General features: G+C 38.2%; 1 protein-coding gene across 1 annotated transcript; it reads right to left on the minus strand.

Annotated features, from left to right (window-relative positions):
* Window positions 1–4,821: 4,821 nt before the first annotated feature.
* Window positions 4,822–15,695, minus strand: ralaa (v-ral simian leukemia viral oncogene homolog Aa (ras related)). Its single transcript, XM_036582838.1, has 5 exons — window positions 15,373–15,695; window positions 10,411–10,705; window positions 8,944–9,152; window positions 7,935–8,109; window positions 4,822–6,337 (listed from the first exon to the last, which is right to left on the minus strand). Exons 2-5 carry the CDS (start codon window positions 10,522–10,524, stop codon window positions 6,215–6,217), a joined length of 621 nt encoding a protein of 206 aa, XP_036438731.1. The 5' UTR covers window positions 10,525–10,705; window positions 15,373–15,695; the 3' UTR covers window positions 4,822–6,214.
* Window positions 15,696–16,796: the final 1,101 nt, after the last annotated feature.

The raw sequence follows: 16,796 nt of genomic DNA on the forward strand, positions 1-16,796 counted from the left end.
GGCGCTCACAGCCACCATGTGACACTTAGATTTGCAGAAGTAAGACAAGTAAGGTTAAAGGGGATTCCTCCAATTTCTTTTTTAAACATTCACATAATTAAATCGTTAAGATGTAAACAGTCATTCCGAGTGGTTTTCTCTAGAAAAACTTACAGTCAGAAAAAGCTCCCTCACAGAAAGTTATTACATGAAACGAATGTTTGTTGATATCTGAGACACTGTTTTAGGACACTACTGAGATAAAGTTTTGGGTCTTTTCTATTCTTGAGGAGAGGTACATACAGGGTGTTGGACAACAAAATAGCCCCACCTTTACCATTATCAAGACACACAAAGGTTTACTGGTTATTTTAGACAGTAAATAAAATGGCTGCTTTTGCACTGTAGACATTGTGTCCTGGTTCCTCTCACCTCACCTATAAAGAAATCCAGGTTCGTTTCTCTGCAAAGAACCATTTTACATCAAACCTCTTCGAAGACTATTTATATCCCAGCAATTGAGTTATGCAGAAATTTCCTTTTAATCCCAGGAAAACCATCAATCATACCAAAATTAAGTCTATATTAGTTTTGAATTTAACTATGCCAAATATTATATTTATTTTATGTACATAGAAATGATAACATATGGACCAAAGGAAATCTCAAATTTCACATATGGACCTGAATGTATTAAACCTATTAGATCTCCTACCTGGAGAGATCTATAGTCTTCTCTGCTGGTTTAACTTTACTGGTTTTCTTCACTGCTTGTCCAATGAGGAACTAATGATTTTTGCGTCACTGAGTGGATTACTTGACTAATTTATTTAAATTTTTCAAAATTAAAAACCAGAAGAGCATCTTTTACAGTGCCCTCTGGAATGGTAAATGAACAAAAAATCTCATGCTGAAAATGTAAGATAAATATTTCAGTGAGGTAAAATATCCGTTTAAAGAAATTAAACATTTTTAAAACCTAAAATCACACAATTATCAGCACTGTGGTATTAACAAAGATTGTTCTTGAGCATAAAACATAAAACATACAAAGTAGATTACTGCAGGTGCATAAAGTATATAGTGGATATAGTGTGCCGGCAAAACTTTTCCCATTCCATTTTTATGCACTCCTGAAGTATTGAGATACTTACAAAAGTATTTAAACCCCTCAAAAGCTATCAACATTTTCTGAACTCTAAATGTTAGACATTTTTCACATTAGTATTTTTATGAATACATATTGTTACTCTATCTCCATTTTTAATATTTTTAAAAAATATTTTCTACATAATTTGGGCACAGCAGCTGTTCTTTACATACAGTAAAAAACTTTCCTGATTAATGCTCTAACAGAAATGGTCCAAAATAACCTGGAATAAAATCTGTCACTGCTACAGGCAAAATCTGCGTTGTTTATGTTAAAAGTTATGAATGCTTTTGCCTCTTAAGACAAATAACTTATTTTGAGGTTTTTACAAAAATACAGATTGAAAAAGACATGTTGGAGTGTCATTTGTAATCCAGAAAAAGTTGGTAAATTTAAAGGGGGTTGAATACTTTCAAAAGACACTATATTTCCATTTACATTCTACTTAAAGACACACTTTTAGAAATTTGGGGTGATGACAGGCCGAACACCGTCAATCATCAATCAGAACGCTGAAGATCAGAAAATATACAATTTAAATGAGACAAAAGGTTGTTCTTTAGGTTGTTCTTCTAGCCAGGCAATGGCAATAAAAATAGTTTCAAGCCTGAAATGCTCATCTCCACTATAAGGGAAATAATACATTTCCAAAGGCGTTCTGTAATAAATCTGCCTGGAAGAGGACGCATGTGTAATTTGCCTTCACACAATAAAGAAGGTGGTCTGAGAAGGTGAACTTTGCCCAAGGATCAGTGTTGGACAGTTGGGTCACTAAGTTTCCAAAACTTCAATTAGATGCCACCATGCCAACAAACTATCTGGGCTCCCAAGCACCTGCAGTTAACAAAGCAGAATTATAAGGGCCTGCAGTTCATTAAAAGTTTACTGGAAGTTTGACTAGAACCAGGTTCTATTATTAGATGATCCAAAATTAGAGTTAAAAACACTGTATGGTATAAAAGGAGTTAAGTTACACAGAAAATAATCTCAACTGTGAAGTAAGATGGTGGATCTGATGTCACAGAGCTTTTTTATTAGATGCAAAGCATCTCATAGACCTGGTTTGTAACTAACTTACTCACTTCCTCACAGTTAGCAAGGTGAAGAATCTCCATAAGAGGGCACCATTAGCAGTCAGGTAGTAGTGATTAGATGGTGCTTCACATCAGTGACACTGTGTGTCCATGTGTAATTCCAAAACTCCATCAAATGTGTGGAGATTTTATGTGAAAATCTTGCCATGAGGCTACAACTGGGTCATGGTCAGTTCTTCCAGCAGGACAACAACCCAAAACAAACATCCAAATCCACCAAATCCTTACAAAAATGGGTCTTTGATCAAAGGCCTTGCCAGTCCCCCGTCCGCTGACCCAAATCCTATTCAAAACCTGTGGACTAAAGTGGACTGAAGATGAAATTCCACAAGTTCTGAAGGGTCTGGTGAGATGATGTATGGAGGAATGATCTCAGATCTTTTAAACTATCTTTCATCTCATCTGTCATTATAAAACCGGATTCAGGGCTGTTATCTTGATGAATGGAAGGTGGGCAAAGTATTCAGTAAAGAGATTTTGCCTCACTGAGGGGTTACATTTGTCATGTTTTCAGTGTAAAATCAAGCTGATCAATAAAGACAGTATTTCATAGCCTTTTCGCTTATCTTTACCAAGAGTTCCAACAATATTGGAAGGCACCTTTGAAGAAATTACAGCCTGAAAGATCTGCTTTTGTAGAAAATGGTCATCACCTTAATTTTATTTTCTTTTCCAGTGGCTCACACATCACATGTTACACATTTTAAGTACACAGGGGTCTGGTTAATGTAACAGCCAAAATTTGTAATGAGTAATTTATCTGTATACTTGATTCAAAACAATATGTCTTTAAAAAAAAAATCCACAATTTTTTTTCAGAAATTCTGCATAATTAAGTAATTGAGGTGTAAATAAAGAAGTCACAGAGTGGTTTGATGTGAAATGGTTAATTGTAGAGAAAATTACAAACTCTTTCCTCTCTTTCATTACAGTGGTGGTGACAGGAACCAGGGGTCACCATGTCACCATTGCAAACATAGACATTTACTATCCAAAATGACCAGAAAACCTGGGGGACTATTTTGCCCTGATAGCGACCTGCACGTACCTTTCCACCATGAATATATAAAGAATAAAAATACATAAAATATTAGGCCAAAATAAAATATTAAAACAATTGGAAAACAATGTCTCAGGCATCATATAATGTATGTTACCGTTTCATGTAATAACATTCTGTGAGGTAGCTTTTTAAAGGCATTAAACTCTTCAGACGTCTGGTTCCTATCACCACCACTGTGAACAATTCTGACACTGTAAGTTTCTCTAGAATGGAGCACTTCACATCAAACCACTCTGAATGACGTTGTTTACATCTTATTGATTTAATTAGACAGAAAATAACATTTCTTTTTTATTGTTTTTTAAATAAAGAGAATGGCTGCGTGAAGCCATGATCGAGAGGGAAAAGCCATCTTTACAACTTAAACATCTGCAGCAAGGAGAGATAAGGGATGAGAAAAGGAAGAATTAAACTGAATACAAATGCAGTTATTTAAAAATGCAACGCATCATTTTTCAACACGCAAGCATCTATCTTCAGGGAGTGTAGTGGTTTTGCCAATGCAACACTGCTGCTACAACTGGGAATGGCAGTTCCTGCCATTCGCTGCCATCCTAACGTAAGGCAGTTCACTCTGTTACATAACAAACACAAAGAAAAGATAAAAAGATGTCTCGGAACACTACAGACAAATTCAGATTAGCTGTATTATATATAACACCGTAATCGTCTTTTCATGGACACGTACACTATTCAGACCACGAGTTTTAAACAAACCCCATGTGTGCATTTGCACACACACACACACACACACACCACACATACGCACACGTGAACAGCAAAGTTTAAGCCATTGTAAATAAGCAAAAATAGCACCATGACAGGATTGGTAAGTAAGCAGGCGAAACACAGCTTAGCAATTCTGCTACGAAAGCCCACCAAGGCTATCCCAAGCTACCCCTCATACGTATTAAGCTTAAGCAAAGAGACACAGTTCAATATTTTATGCCCTACTGAACTTTGGTTTGCCATAAATGGCTCCATGGTGGCTATTAGTGTTAAATATCTCAGGTGATCAATTGCCAACAGCCATATTTTTTTACTATATATAAAACTGGATAGTTATGAGTCAGTTTGACTGTAGTGCTTCAGGGGTCACTTCACAAAAGGTACTAGTTTAAACCTTTAAAAATTTAGTTTTTAAGATTTTTAGTTCCACACCAAGCCATTTTTGAATTATTCATTTTATAAACAAAGTCTGACAGAAAAGCAGAGAGCATAATTCATTTAGTTAGTGTTGCAGCTTGACTTAGTGAAGAGCACAGGGTTCAGATTCTCTATGTCTGTAGTAGTGTTCTGAAAGCGACAGCAACCTTTTGCATCCACTACATTTGATTCTCATGGTTTTGGTAAACTAGGCGACTGGCGTAAGTTCCTTGTGCTAAGAAGCAATACAAAAGAGGTATGGTTACAAAAAAAGAAGAAAGAAGTCTTTAGTATACATATCAACAGATCCAATGGTACATTGAAATTAATATTATACATTTTGTGACGGCTAAAATAAAATCACTGTAATTTTCAGTCAGCAATAAAAATAGACAAAATAATCTAAAAAAAAACAAAAAAAACAAAAGTAAACAACTGGCCATGTCACTGACAGTCTTATCCTAATCACAAGGTTTGAGTTTAGATGTGTATTTGTCTAGAAAATACAGATACAGAAAACAGCATACAAGAAGTCACAACTTCACATTTACATACCACACACAAAACAAAAAAAAAACATTGCAGTGGTATTTTACAGGGAAATACAAATAAAGTTGTTGTGACTTCTTTCGTATCTCTGATATGAAGGCAGAGAAGAAACTGCAAAACGGTCATTTTTCAAACTATAATAAGGCCCTGTAGAGACAGTGCTAACAATTTAAAACAATGCCGCACAGGGCAATCTGCCGTTCTAATTTGACAAATCGTCAGAGGGTCAACACAGAGCTCGGACTGTCAGGTTAGTCCACTTCACATTCACAATGGACATGAAGGCATCAGGAAGTCAAATGGACCCAAAATGCTTTCAACCAACATAACTTCCTGTTTTCAATTCACATTTCTTAACACGCTGGCAGAAAAAAATGGTTAGTCAAAGTTAATTACGGGGGAAAACTGTTAAATAAACACACAGGCAACAATGAAATACTTTAGTGTTTGATAGTTATTAAACGTCAGGGTTAACAGTGATTAACTGAAGGTCAAAGCTGTCACTGCTTTTCATTTGCATGGCAACAATTACTCATTACTGAATCACAACTGACAACCGATAAGTGCACACCATCTTAACTCTAACAACATATTTACGCAACTGAATTTTTGAAACAAGGACACTCGGCAGTCCCCAGATGATCTGTATTCAGTGTCTCTGACCTTGTGTGTTAACCACAAGAAGTCCATTAGTAAGTCAATGTCACCTTATTTCATTCTAACTAAGGCAGTTCGAGGCCAGTCTGGCAGGCTATCTGCATACAGCCCAGCCGGACAGTGGACCAAGGAGACCTGAATACAAGACAAGGGTCATGGTTAAGAGTGGTCCACATTTGTTTGACAAACTGCAGGGCTCCAGTTTGTGATTCAAAAGAGCAACAGGATCCTGGAGCTTGTGCCGTCACTGTGAAAATCATTGGTTAGATAGAGAAAACGGTTCCGAACTTGACAGGTCGCCAACTGCCACCAGACATTCCACATGTTTTTGTGGACTCCCGATACGCAATTGGATAAAGAACACATTTTAAAAAGTGGGAAAGAGTTCCCTGGGAGCTTCACCGAGATACATCTCTATCAAACCAACTCCAGTTCTGACGCACAAACCCCACGACAATGCTGCAAACCCCACAGACCAGGATTAGTTGGCAATGGGGTGAAATATGGAACATATAGATACAAACATATTTAAAACATAGGGGAAGAGCATGGTAATGATTGCTAACGCGCCATTTACTATAAAATGCAACATCTCTCTCGAATTCTCTTGGCCAAACTTTTCCTCTTCTTTTTCCCGTTCTTTTCCTTGCTGTCCTCCATTTTCCTGGCACGAATTTCCCTCATAAGGTCAAAGAAGACCTGTTGAAACAAAGACTGACGTAAACATACAGAACTCAACTCCTTCCAGTCATGCTGCACTGCAATGTGCTGTCATGCGACATCCGGATAACAAAATAAATGTTTATAAGCAAACATTAATATAAACATCCAAAACACAATTCTTACAAACACAGTCAGACAATTCACTGAAACATGCAGTCAAGTTACATCCTTATGTGTCTATTTCAGCTTGAAAATCCCCCCCCTGCTAGTCTTCTTTTCTGAATAGTGTTTCTAATCAGATGTCACTGTAACTTTAGTCAGAAATATAATGTAAATCTGCAATAAAGCCCACTTGCACTTTTGAAGTGAAATATTTAAAAAAACAGACTAGATAAAAAAAAGCTGGCCGCCTCATCCAGTACACAAGCATCTGCTTTATCTGAGTGTTGAGTCAAAAGAAACGTTTTATCTTGAGATATTTGTGTCTACATAAAGGGATCCTTTTTATGACAATGTCAAAGTCACCATGGAAAGTTTGGTTTAAAATGTGGTGCTGGAAAGAGAGATTTTTCAGAATTCTAAGAAACAAACAAGGCAAGAATAAATAATATTCACAAAAGTGATTATTTAGTAAATTAATAACCCATTTGATAGTATCACACAAGATTTAGATATTATCGCTGTCATGCAAAAGCCTTGTATTTTTATTTTTGTCCTTTTTTTTTTTGCATAATTTGAAAACTTCAGTTACCCTTTCCACTGTATTAAAACTTTATGCTGAACAGACCCATAGAAAATGGTCCAAAAACACACATTAACTTCCATTGCAAATTAGGAATGTTATTTCTTCTCCTGTGAAGTTACCATATTTGGAGATATGAGGTTTTGGTCCAACAGCACCGATATGTTATTTCTCATTTCCAAATATAGCATCTCTGAGTTAGCAGCTATAGTCAAGAAGCCGTAAAGGTTACACTGTTACACTGGCATAGCTAAGTCTTACAGACATGCTAATTCTACTTCATTGGTAGTGTTGCAATTATCAATCCAAAGTGTGACATAATATGAAATCTGCATTGAAACGTTTTATCTGGCATGAAATAAGAAGAAGCCATAACACCAAAACACTATGACTGATTAGGTGTCAAGTCGACTTAGAGTGAACAGCACATAATGAGTGCATGAAAAGTTTAACATTTCTATTAATAATAGTTCAAATGTTTAGCAAAAACTTAAACCAATGTTCCTGTTGTTAATGTATCAACATAAATTATGAATCAGTGATAAAATGTATTTTTTTTTCTATATTAAAACACTGACTGGGCTTACTGGTAACACAGTAAAGACTTTTTTGTTGTTTAAATTTAGATTTAAGTTAAGTTAAAATAAGAAAATTGTGTAGGGGATATTAGTAATATGGCACTGTCTTAAAATAAATAATATTAACTCTATGTACTGAAGCTTAAGCACACTTAAGTATTATTAAGTAATGGTCATCCCTTGTTGACACATAAATTACACAACTTCAAAAACTCCTGCACATCTTTGCATACTGCATATCTTCTTCATTTAGCTGAGTTTAATTAACTGAACTCTTAAGCTCTCAGCCCAAACCTAATCACACATTACTGACCTTGTCTACGTTGGCGCGGGTCTTGGCGGATGTTTCCACATAGCACACACCCCACTGCTCGGCTCGGGCCTTGGCCTCATCCGCGCTCACCTGCCTCCTGTCCTCCAGGTCTGATTTGTTCCCCACCAGAAGAAAGGGTACGTTCTCATCCTCCTTCACCCGCAGGATCTGCTCTCTGCATGAGGAAGATGATTCACATTATTGCCTGCGCATCATTTCGATTTAACTACAGTTACGCTTACACTGACCGTTAAGTAGATATACACACACTCAAAAATGTAGTCTCTTCTTTTAAGTTTAAACACACATTATAAAAATTAGACAGGAATAGGTCTTTAAAAGAAGAATTTTGATTGATTTTTCAAAATATGTTAATAATTTAATCATTTAGATGTAACCAAAGTCATTCAGAGTGGTTTAATATGAAATGTTCCATTGTAAACAAATGTACTCAGTCAGAATTGTTCACAGCAGTGGCAATAGGAACCAGATGTCTGACGAATTTAAAGACTCCACAAGCGACATCACTAAAAGACATTACATAGAAAAGTCAAGTCACTAATAAGCTGCCAGATGATATGGCTCAAATGTATATAGTTGCATTATCACTTAATAGTTATAGGTTCCTATCACCCAAAGAAATGAGTCAGTAGGTTTCTCCACAGTGAACCATTTCAAATCAAACCACTCTAATTGACTTTGTTTACACCTTTACCATTCAATTATGTAAAAGTTTGAAATATTGGTGGAATTCCACTGGGTTAGACTGCACTATATTGACACTGCTATTTCTACATATTATAATAGGTTGTGTAAACAATCCAAATCCAATCATGTAAAAAAAAACAAAAAAAAGAAAAAAACAGCATCCCAGTTTGTTATGCAGCTTACAGAAAATATAACAAAAATACATTTTGATTTAATACTCACAGAGCATCACAGATAGAAAAACGTTACTAAGAGTACTATCGGCCTTGAGTGAAGCATTCTAAAAGAAATGCTACTCTACCTGAAATCAGCAGTCGCAGCAAATGACTCCAGCTCTGTGATGGAGAAGACACAGAGGAACCCCTCTCCACTGCGGAAGTAGTTGTCCCGAATGGCTGCGTAGTCCTCCTGACCTGCTGTATCCAGAATGTCGATCTGAACCTCCTCTCCATCCAGGACCACCTTCTTCCTGTAGCTGTCTGCCTTTGTGGGCTCATAGTCCTCCACAAACTGAGAGCAACAGGTTGAGAACTTGTCATAAAATTAGCTCCACTAATGTTACTCCTATTCCACAATACTGGTATTAAAGCCAGTTAGCTAACCAACTGCTGGATGTGTTCAGCTCTTCCAGCAACAGTACACTGTTCAAATGCAGGCAGGTCTGCTGCCGAGAAGCACGACAAGCAAAGTGTTTGGCTGTTAGTTTCTACTACTACTACTACAGTCTACATATAACAATACAATGAGGCAGCTCAGAGTTTTCAGTGAGACTCTAGAGGGTTACTCTAAACAAGTCCTAAACAAATGGGTTCCTATGGAGCATTTTTTCATAGTTTGTAAAGACCTAATCATTTTTATATGTAAAAATTCACACATTTTCTCAACAAAGAGTAGCATAAAATACTACTACTATTAAAAAAAAAAATACTGCTGTTATATTTTTTAGAGCTTTTGAACTCCAGTTATAGGACTTTCTAACAGTGCCTTTTGTACGTTCATGACGCCAGTGAGCATGGACTGTCTTCCTCAGCCAATGAGCTGCTCAGCTCAATCAGTGCTCAGTAACAGCAAGGCTAGCGTCCTGCTGCACAAAGCATTTTTTGCTGTAGAAAACAAGACATTGGTAAGTTTTCTTTGAATTTTATGAAAAAAAAATGTAAAACATCCTTCTACTGTCCAGGTTACTGCATACATGGATAAAAACGTTTCATTTAAAATTTTGCCTTTAGCTCTATTCACCCCCACTCACTGAGGACTACCTTATAGGCAGCCTCTATGTCAGTCCAGTTTGTGTCTCACCCTGTCAAGCAACAATATGCATGAAGTTGAACTTGACAGCTCAGGTGATGCTTTCTCTGGTAGCCTCACTTGCACCTACTCTACTATTGCTAGACCATTTTGAGAACGAACAATGTTAGGGTGCTTGTTTTGCCTGGTTGGGAAGCAAATGCATAGCAATCTGTCAATACCTTCAGACTGTAGAGTTACATTCAAATCATTACGTGCACATGCTCCATATTTATGTCTGTACTGGTGAAACTGGAGAGATAATTTGGAGACCAAAAAGAATTCATGGATGAACAATGGCCACCAGCCCCAAAACATCAAAAATGGCATCAGGATTAGCTTATGAACAGTCCAAAAAATGATCTACAGGTGGGCAACAGGTGACAACACGCTTAGGTGAGAAAATACCAGACACAATACAGTCTTTTCCATATGTAAGTTACAAAAGCATCCATTATATGTTTAGTGCTAGTGTTCTTACCTCATCATACATGAACTGCAAGGTGAGAGCTGACTTGCCCACACCTCCACTGCCAACCATGATCACCTTATGTAGGGCCAGTGAGTTCTGCCCTTTTGGCTTGGCGGCTGCCATGGTAACTGTAGTTGTGGGTCAGGTTAGATAGGCAGATTGTGGGTTGTTTAGCAGAGTGTTGAGAAGGATCCAGAAGAAGAAGAAGAGGTCGGAAGAAATGCTCAATGTCACTGGAGTGAAGTGGAGCAATGTGGATTCTTTATCTGGAGAAGATTTTGGAGTGCTGCTCCAAAAAGTGTACCTGTAAGGAAAGGATCTCAACTTAGTCCATAAATCAAATTTGACAGCAGTAATCATCCAGGAACGTTCTGCTACAGGAGAACTCTAGTATTTTTCAAACTAATCTCTTTTTGCCACGTGTAGCACACGCTTCATTTCCACAGGTAATAAAAATAATTTTGACACATTTCTCTGTACGTGTTGAAAGAACAGAAAACCTCATCACTTGAAAAACACCGAAAATAGAAGCCATGGGTGTGTACAGGATACAGATGTGACAGATCAAGTTGAAAAACACTAAGTATTCTTTTAACATGGAGACACTGTGCAGCTGTTAGAGAATGTCTGAAAGACTATATCAAATTTTCCATTTTCCCATCCACACTTCGGTTGTCTGAGGTTGAAGCATACGATAATGGATAAGAGTAAGCCTATAATATGAATTTGAGTTTTGTGGAACACACTGTACCTAAATTTCCTTTCAAAGGATTGTGAAAAATGTAGGCTATGGAAATGGACATTGTAATATTGTTAATAATGTTAATAAATGTTAATGTTTATAAATCCTTTTTTCCACTAAATTGTTTCTTGATACCTGAAATGTCAAAAAACTTTGTAAAACTCCACTTACGCAGTTTTCATGAAGATTCTGACATTCACCAATGTTTCTTATTCGGGATTTATTCTTAGGTAAGAACAGAATCTACATAAGAGCACAAAGGTTCTGCGGTTTAAGAACGTCATGAATCTGAAGTAGGCTTTTTCTTAGGACCTTTCTACAGAACACATTTAGGAAACACCTTAGGAAGATACTGATGAATGAGGCTTATTGTTTTTAAGAACACATTTACACATAAACTTAGTGTCACCTGACAGATTATTTCTCACATACCTCTTACAACCAATGTAAACGAATATAAATGGCAAGGGGGAGAGGTACACCTGGACTGAGGAGGAGACTAGAGTTTTTACAAGGACTGCTGCCACTTTCCAGCTCCTACAGAAAGACGTCCAGAAAAGACTACAACTTTTCTAAATGGAAAGTACCCAAACTGCTCTACATGGCAGAGAAAAATGATCTTGTGTGTAACAGTTGCACACAGACCTGAAACTAGAGATGAAATCAAACACAGCTACTTTTAATCAATACACCCAAACTTCTGCAACAACCTTTTTTTTTTTGTCAGGAAAGACATCATTACATAAAGCAATTGTACCATTAGAAGTCAGTTTGATGGAAACAAGCTACTGGGCAGAATATACAGCAATGGCTTTGCACATTTTTTATTTTATCACTTCAATACTGCACTGAAAATAAATGGAAACATAACTAATGATCAAAACTAGGTATCAAGGTGCATCCCCTCAGTGTAAAGTGGGAGCGAAAGGGGAGCAGCTTATGCTTTGCATGCACTAAAATAGGTTACAAGTCATGTGAATGACATGCAATATGTAGCACAGCCCAAAATATCTCAGTCTGTATAATTCTATATTGAGATGAGGAAAAACAGTAGGTTTTGAGAGGATGTAACTGTTTTATTCTGTCAACTGTTGTGCAGTTCTTATATGTTCATATTAAACAAATCAAATCAAAACAGACCACATCTCCTTTTCCCAAAACCTACAAGGAAGCCACAATGTTTATACAGTTTATATTTTAACTTTAATACAGTTCAGATGTAGTGAAGTCATCTTGCCATCATCAAGTCCAAATTCAAGTCACTGTCTATAAAACATTCACATACTCAATTGTGGGTTCCCATAGGCTTAAGATAATAGGCAGTGATGGTTTTTGGGGATAGCCAAGACTGGACAGATACTTATTTCCGTTTGATTTATAACAAAACTACAGGCATGACAGTTATGTAAGACACAGTGTATTTTTAATAATGATAATTTCATGGGGTTTAATGGGTGTGGCTAAAAATAATACCAGACATCTTAACCAAAATTAGACACAGTCTATTAAAATTGTAAACACAATGCGTACAGTACACCTTCACACTAGTCTTTAATCTCAAACCTCAACAGTCCATACCAGACATGTAACCAAGGTGCAATATATAGGAGGTCCAGGGGGTCCAAGACCCCCTGATTAACCTCTCGAACTCCCTGAATGTCTCAAAATCAAAATTCTAGGGGGTTCCTGAAATTCTGACATTATGCTGTCTGTTAGGGTAAAACAGATGCTCAAATACAAATTCAGGGAAAGGTCACTGTTTAGCTGCTTCTCCCACAATCAGCGATCTTCTGTCTTGGATATTCTTAACTGACCAGAGATGCAGCACCTTGGTCTGCCTCAGGGTGGCGCTGTAGCAAATCAGTTCATCCAGTTGGTCCTTCATAGCCTACCAACTGTAGCTATGCCTGGGATACCCCTGAAAAAATTCACAATATGGCACAGCACACTCGTAAATCTGAAAAAAAGCCCAATTTCCCAAGACAGCAGTGAATTGTTACTCGTTTTTCAAAGAGGAGACAAAACAGGAGATGTGTAAGATTTCAAACGATGCGTGGAAGGCCGCATCACCAAACTTGGAAAAAAGCATTTCCAATACTGTTAAACCAAACAGCGCGAGTGAGTTCGCAGCCAGCCAACTTGGGACCCCCTCAAACGCACACTGTATGTAACTGCACACTTGAAATATTTCTTCCTGATATGGTCTTCACAATATTCCCAGAATAGAACATTCCTGTTAATGATAGTGTTGAATTATTGTTGGCCATATAGATAAAATTCAATATCATAATATTCTGAATATATCACAGCTCACAGCCCGCTCTTCCGGAGAGGTGCTGCTCTACGTTACGCTGTCTTACAAACCTGACAGCTTGTTTTGACAAACTGTTTTGTTCTGTTCTGCTTCTCTTAAAATTACACCAAAGGGACCCGTATGCAATACTGCAAATGTTAATCAGACACAAAACAGATTTCTTGAGGAAATGTACTATTTATAACATTTTCATGAATTTTAAACACTTTTAAAACAATCTGATGCACTCAGGAAATGACACTGCAGTTAACCGCCAGGTCCAGGATATCATGAGTGAAGCACACAAAGCAGAATAGGATAATTGTTAATGATCAGTGCACTGATTAAAAAAAATAAATAATAAATAAATAAATAAATTAAAAAACAAACATGTACAACCATTACTGCTGCTGTGGACCAACAGCTGGTCTATTTTCTCTGTTGTCCTGTACTTAATGGTTGTATAGTTGTTATATATTAAACAGAGCAGTTTACATCATAATGTTTGCCTAGTTTGTCTGCTGCTGTGCTATGTTTAAATGTAGCACCATATGTTATGCAGCTACATTAAAAGCAGGTTTTAAAGTCTTCTTTTCTAAACTGGTTCTTATTGAATGAACATTACATATGAAATAAATTTGATATTTAGTGTGGCAACATTTTCAGCTGACAGTACATTAGTGGAGAGAGCAGACGTTCTTCAAATAATCCACACATATCTCACAATAACCCAGCAATATCTGAGCCTCTCACTGGACTTGAAGCTGAAGCAGCCCCACCAAGTTGTTTATCCATATCAAACCCCCACAAGAGCAGGCCCTGTCTATTCATTAAGGCAAAGACAGCTAAAACGCTTGTACAGTCTTATGACTGAGGCCAAAAGCTTAGACGATATGACTGTCAAGTTTCCTTAAAAGATTACTGTAAGACCCGCCAGTCTCGCCATATCAATGACAACCACTGAGTTTCCCACCAGCCCAGCTAAACTGACTGATAAGAAGCTGCGTCTGGGGCCGGGTCTTTTCAACGTCTCACCACTGGAAATAAGAACATAAGAGCCTAATATGTCCCATTTCGTCTCAAGATACAGTCTTAAACACAGGTCTTCAAGGGTTCTTAGTAAAGGCAGTGGCTCTGTCCATAACCATGAGTTCTATTTAGAACAATTTAATGCTTAAATGGTTCTTCAGATGTGCTGTATATGGTTCCATATAGAACCTTTTTGAAAATGGTTCTATATAGCACCAAAAAGGGTTCTTCTATTGTTACAAGCTTGACATTATAACGATAGCAGAACCCTTTTCGGTGCAACACAGAGCAATTTTCAAAACGGTTGTATATATAGAATCATACACAACACATCTGAAGAACCACTTCACCATGCAAAGGACCATTTCAGCATGAAATGGTTCTAGACAGAACTCGTGGCTCTAAATAAAGCTCTTCCCTTTCCTAAAGAATCCTTGAAGAACCGTCTTTTTCAAGGGTGTTTGCGCAGACAGTCGGATAAACCACACATTCAGCAGGAACGACCACAGCAGCAGCAGGGTTTTATATCCCCACAATACAAATACAGAAGGGTAGGGCATAACGGTCAGTCTATGAGAGAGTTGGCCAGCGATGCAAGCCAACGGATCCGTGTATATCTAGCTCGGTTAACTGACCATCTGGATGTCCAGATGCCCACCTGGCTGTCATGATCACATTATTAACTTAGCAAGCTCAGTCACTAACCAGGCGAGGTGGATCCTCATTATGAGTTTTGCTAGCCGGCTAGCTAACTAGCCTACAAGCTGACTGTTCAGCTAGCCTGCTAGGTGGCTAACATAACTGTTCTCCATGAAACTGCCGGCGATTCCTCACCCAAAGGCAATTTCTAACCCTCGGGTCATACATTTAACCGTTCCCCGCAGATTATTACAGTGCTCAGACTTACCCCTGTCTGTCAGTGGCCGCTCGACAAAGGTAAATTCAGCAGATTGGGAGTTGTGTCCCTGTGAGGGAGGGAGGGAGAGAGGGAGGGGAGCCCTTCCCTTCTCTGCCGTGTCCAGATTCAGCCTCAGTGCCACCACATCACGGTGACGGATCCTGAGCTGCGATCATCAAAACCTGCTTCTCCAGTATCCGTTTAATCTAAAAGCTTATATGCCGCCTGCGCAGCGACCAACAGTCATTAGCCGAGTGGTGAGAGAGAGCAGAGTCTGAAGGTAGAGGCTGGTCAGACGGACTGAGGCAAGCTGTGGAGACCACCGCACTTAGGGCAGGGAGGCTGACTGCGCATGCGCACGGACTATAGCGGTTAAGGCGAGGGCTGTTCGGTTCCATAATTGTGGGAGTCGACTCTGATTCCAAGAGACAAATCAACACAATAATCCCGATTTCAACAAAAATAATAGTTAAATATGGACTCCTTTGCTATCTGTGCCTGAATTGGTAACAACCAATCAACCAATCTGCATTTCGACTCGGAAGTTAGTACACTGACGGTGACCCTAATTTACGAGGTAGTCGGGCAAATTAAACGGACTAAAGAAGTTAAAATGAAATTTAATCACCTAAAATAAAAATGTAAACCAGCATGACAGAATGAACAATAAGATTAATTAAGAAATAAAGATAAATCAAAGCTTGGGCAGGTCACCAAAAGCCAAACACAACATGAACAATTCATCACACTAAGTTAGTTAACTTCAGAGGGACACGATTACACACAGCCAACTCCTCGCACTACTTAACTAAATCAAAGCTGCGGAGAGACGCACGGCATTCTGGGAATATTAATTGCATTTGACCTTAATGTTGGGGAAGTTTGGAGAGCTAATGCTAGATAAATGAACTTAGCTGAGTCTCCTCTGTGCACTCATTCAGCCGGGTGGGTGTAAGTTGTTCAACTGTAAGCCATTATAAGCTAATGTTACATTTGACCTCGTTTTCCACTTTGTCTAAAGTGAAATACAGCTGTGTTGTGGATGTGTGAGTTGTAAAAGAAAGCATTTTTCATACAGACTGGGCACGCGGGTGCGGACAAACGTGAACATCACTGTGTGGAATCGAGTCCAAAGCTTTGGGGTCGACTCTCGATTCCACAATATACTTGCAATCGAGGAATCGATTCTTTTTGGGATCGACTCCCAGCCCCAGTAAGAGCGCCGGTCGATGATAATTCATACCTCATAAAAGGAAGTGCTGTAAAGTGCGAGGGAATGTAAGTTATTACATTGTCTCTCAGTGTATTTGGAAGAATATCCAACTCGAAAAGCCGTTGTGTGGGTGGTTTACTTATCTCCTTGCAGGCTAGCCGAGTATGCACATGACCTCTTCCCTCACTCCTCATTAGAAGAAAGCAGCAGAGCAAACAGG

This window comes from Colossoma macropomum, unplaced genomic scaffold (genome assembly GCF_904425465.1).
Source record: "Colossoma macropomum unplaced genomic scaffold, Colossoma_macropomum, whole genome shotgun sequence".
NCBI classification, from domain to species: Eukaryota; Metazoa; Chordata; class Actinopteri; order Characiformes; family Serrasalmidae; genus Colossoma; species Colossoma macropomum.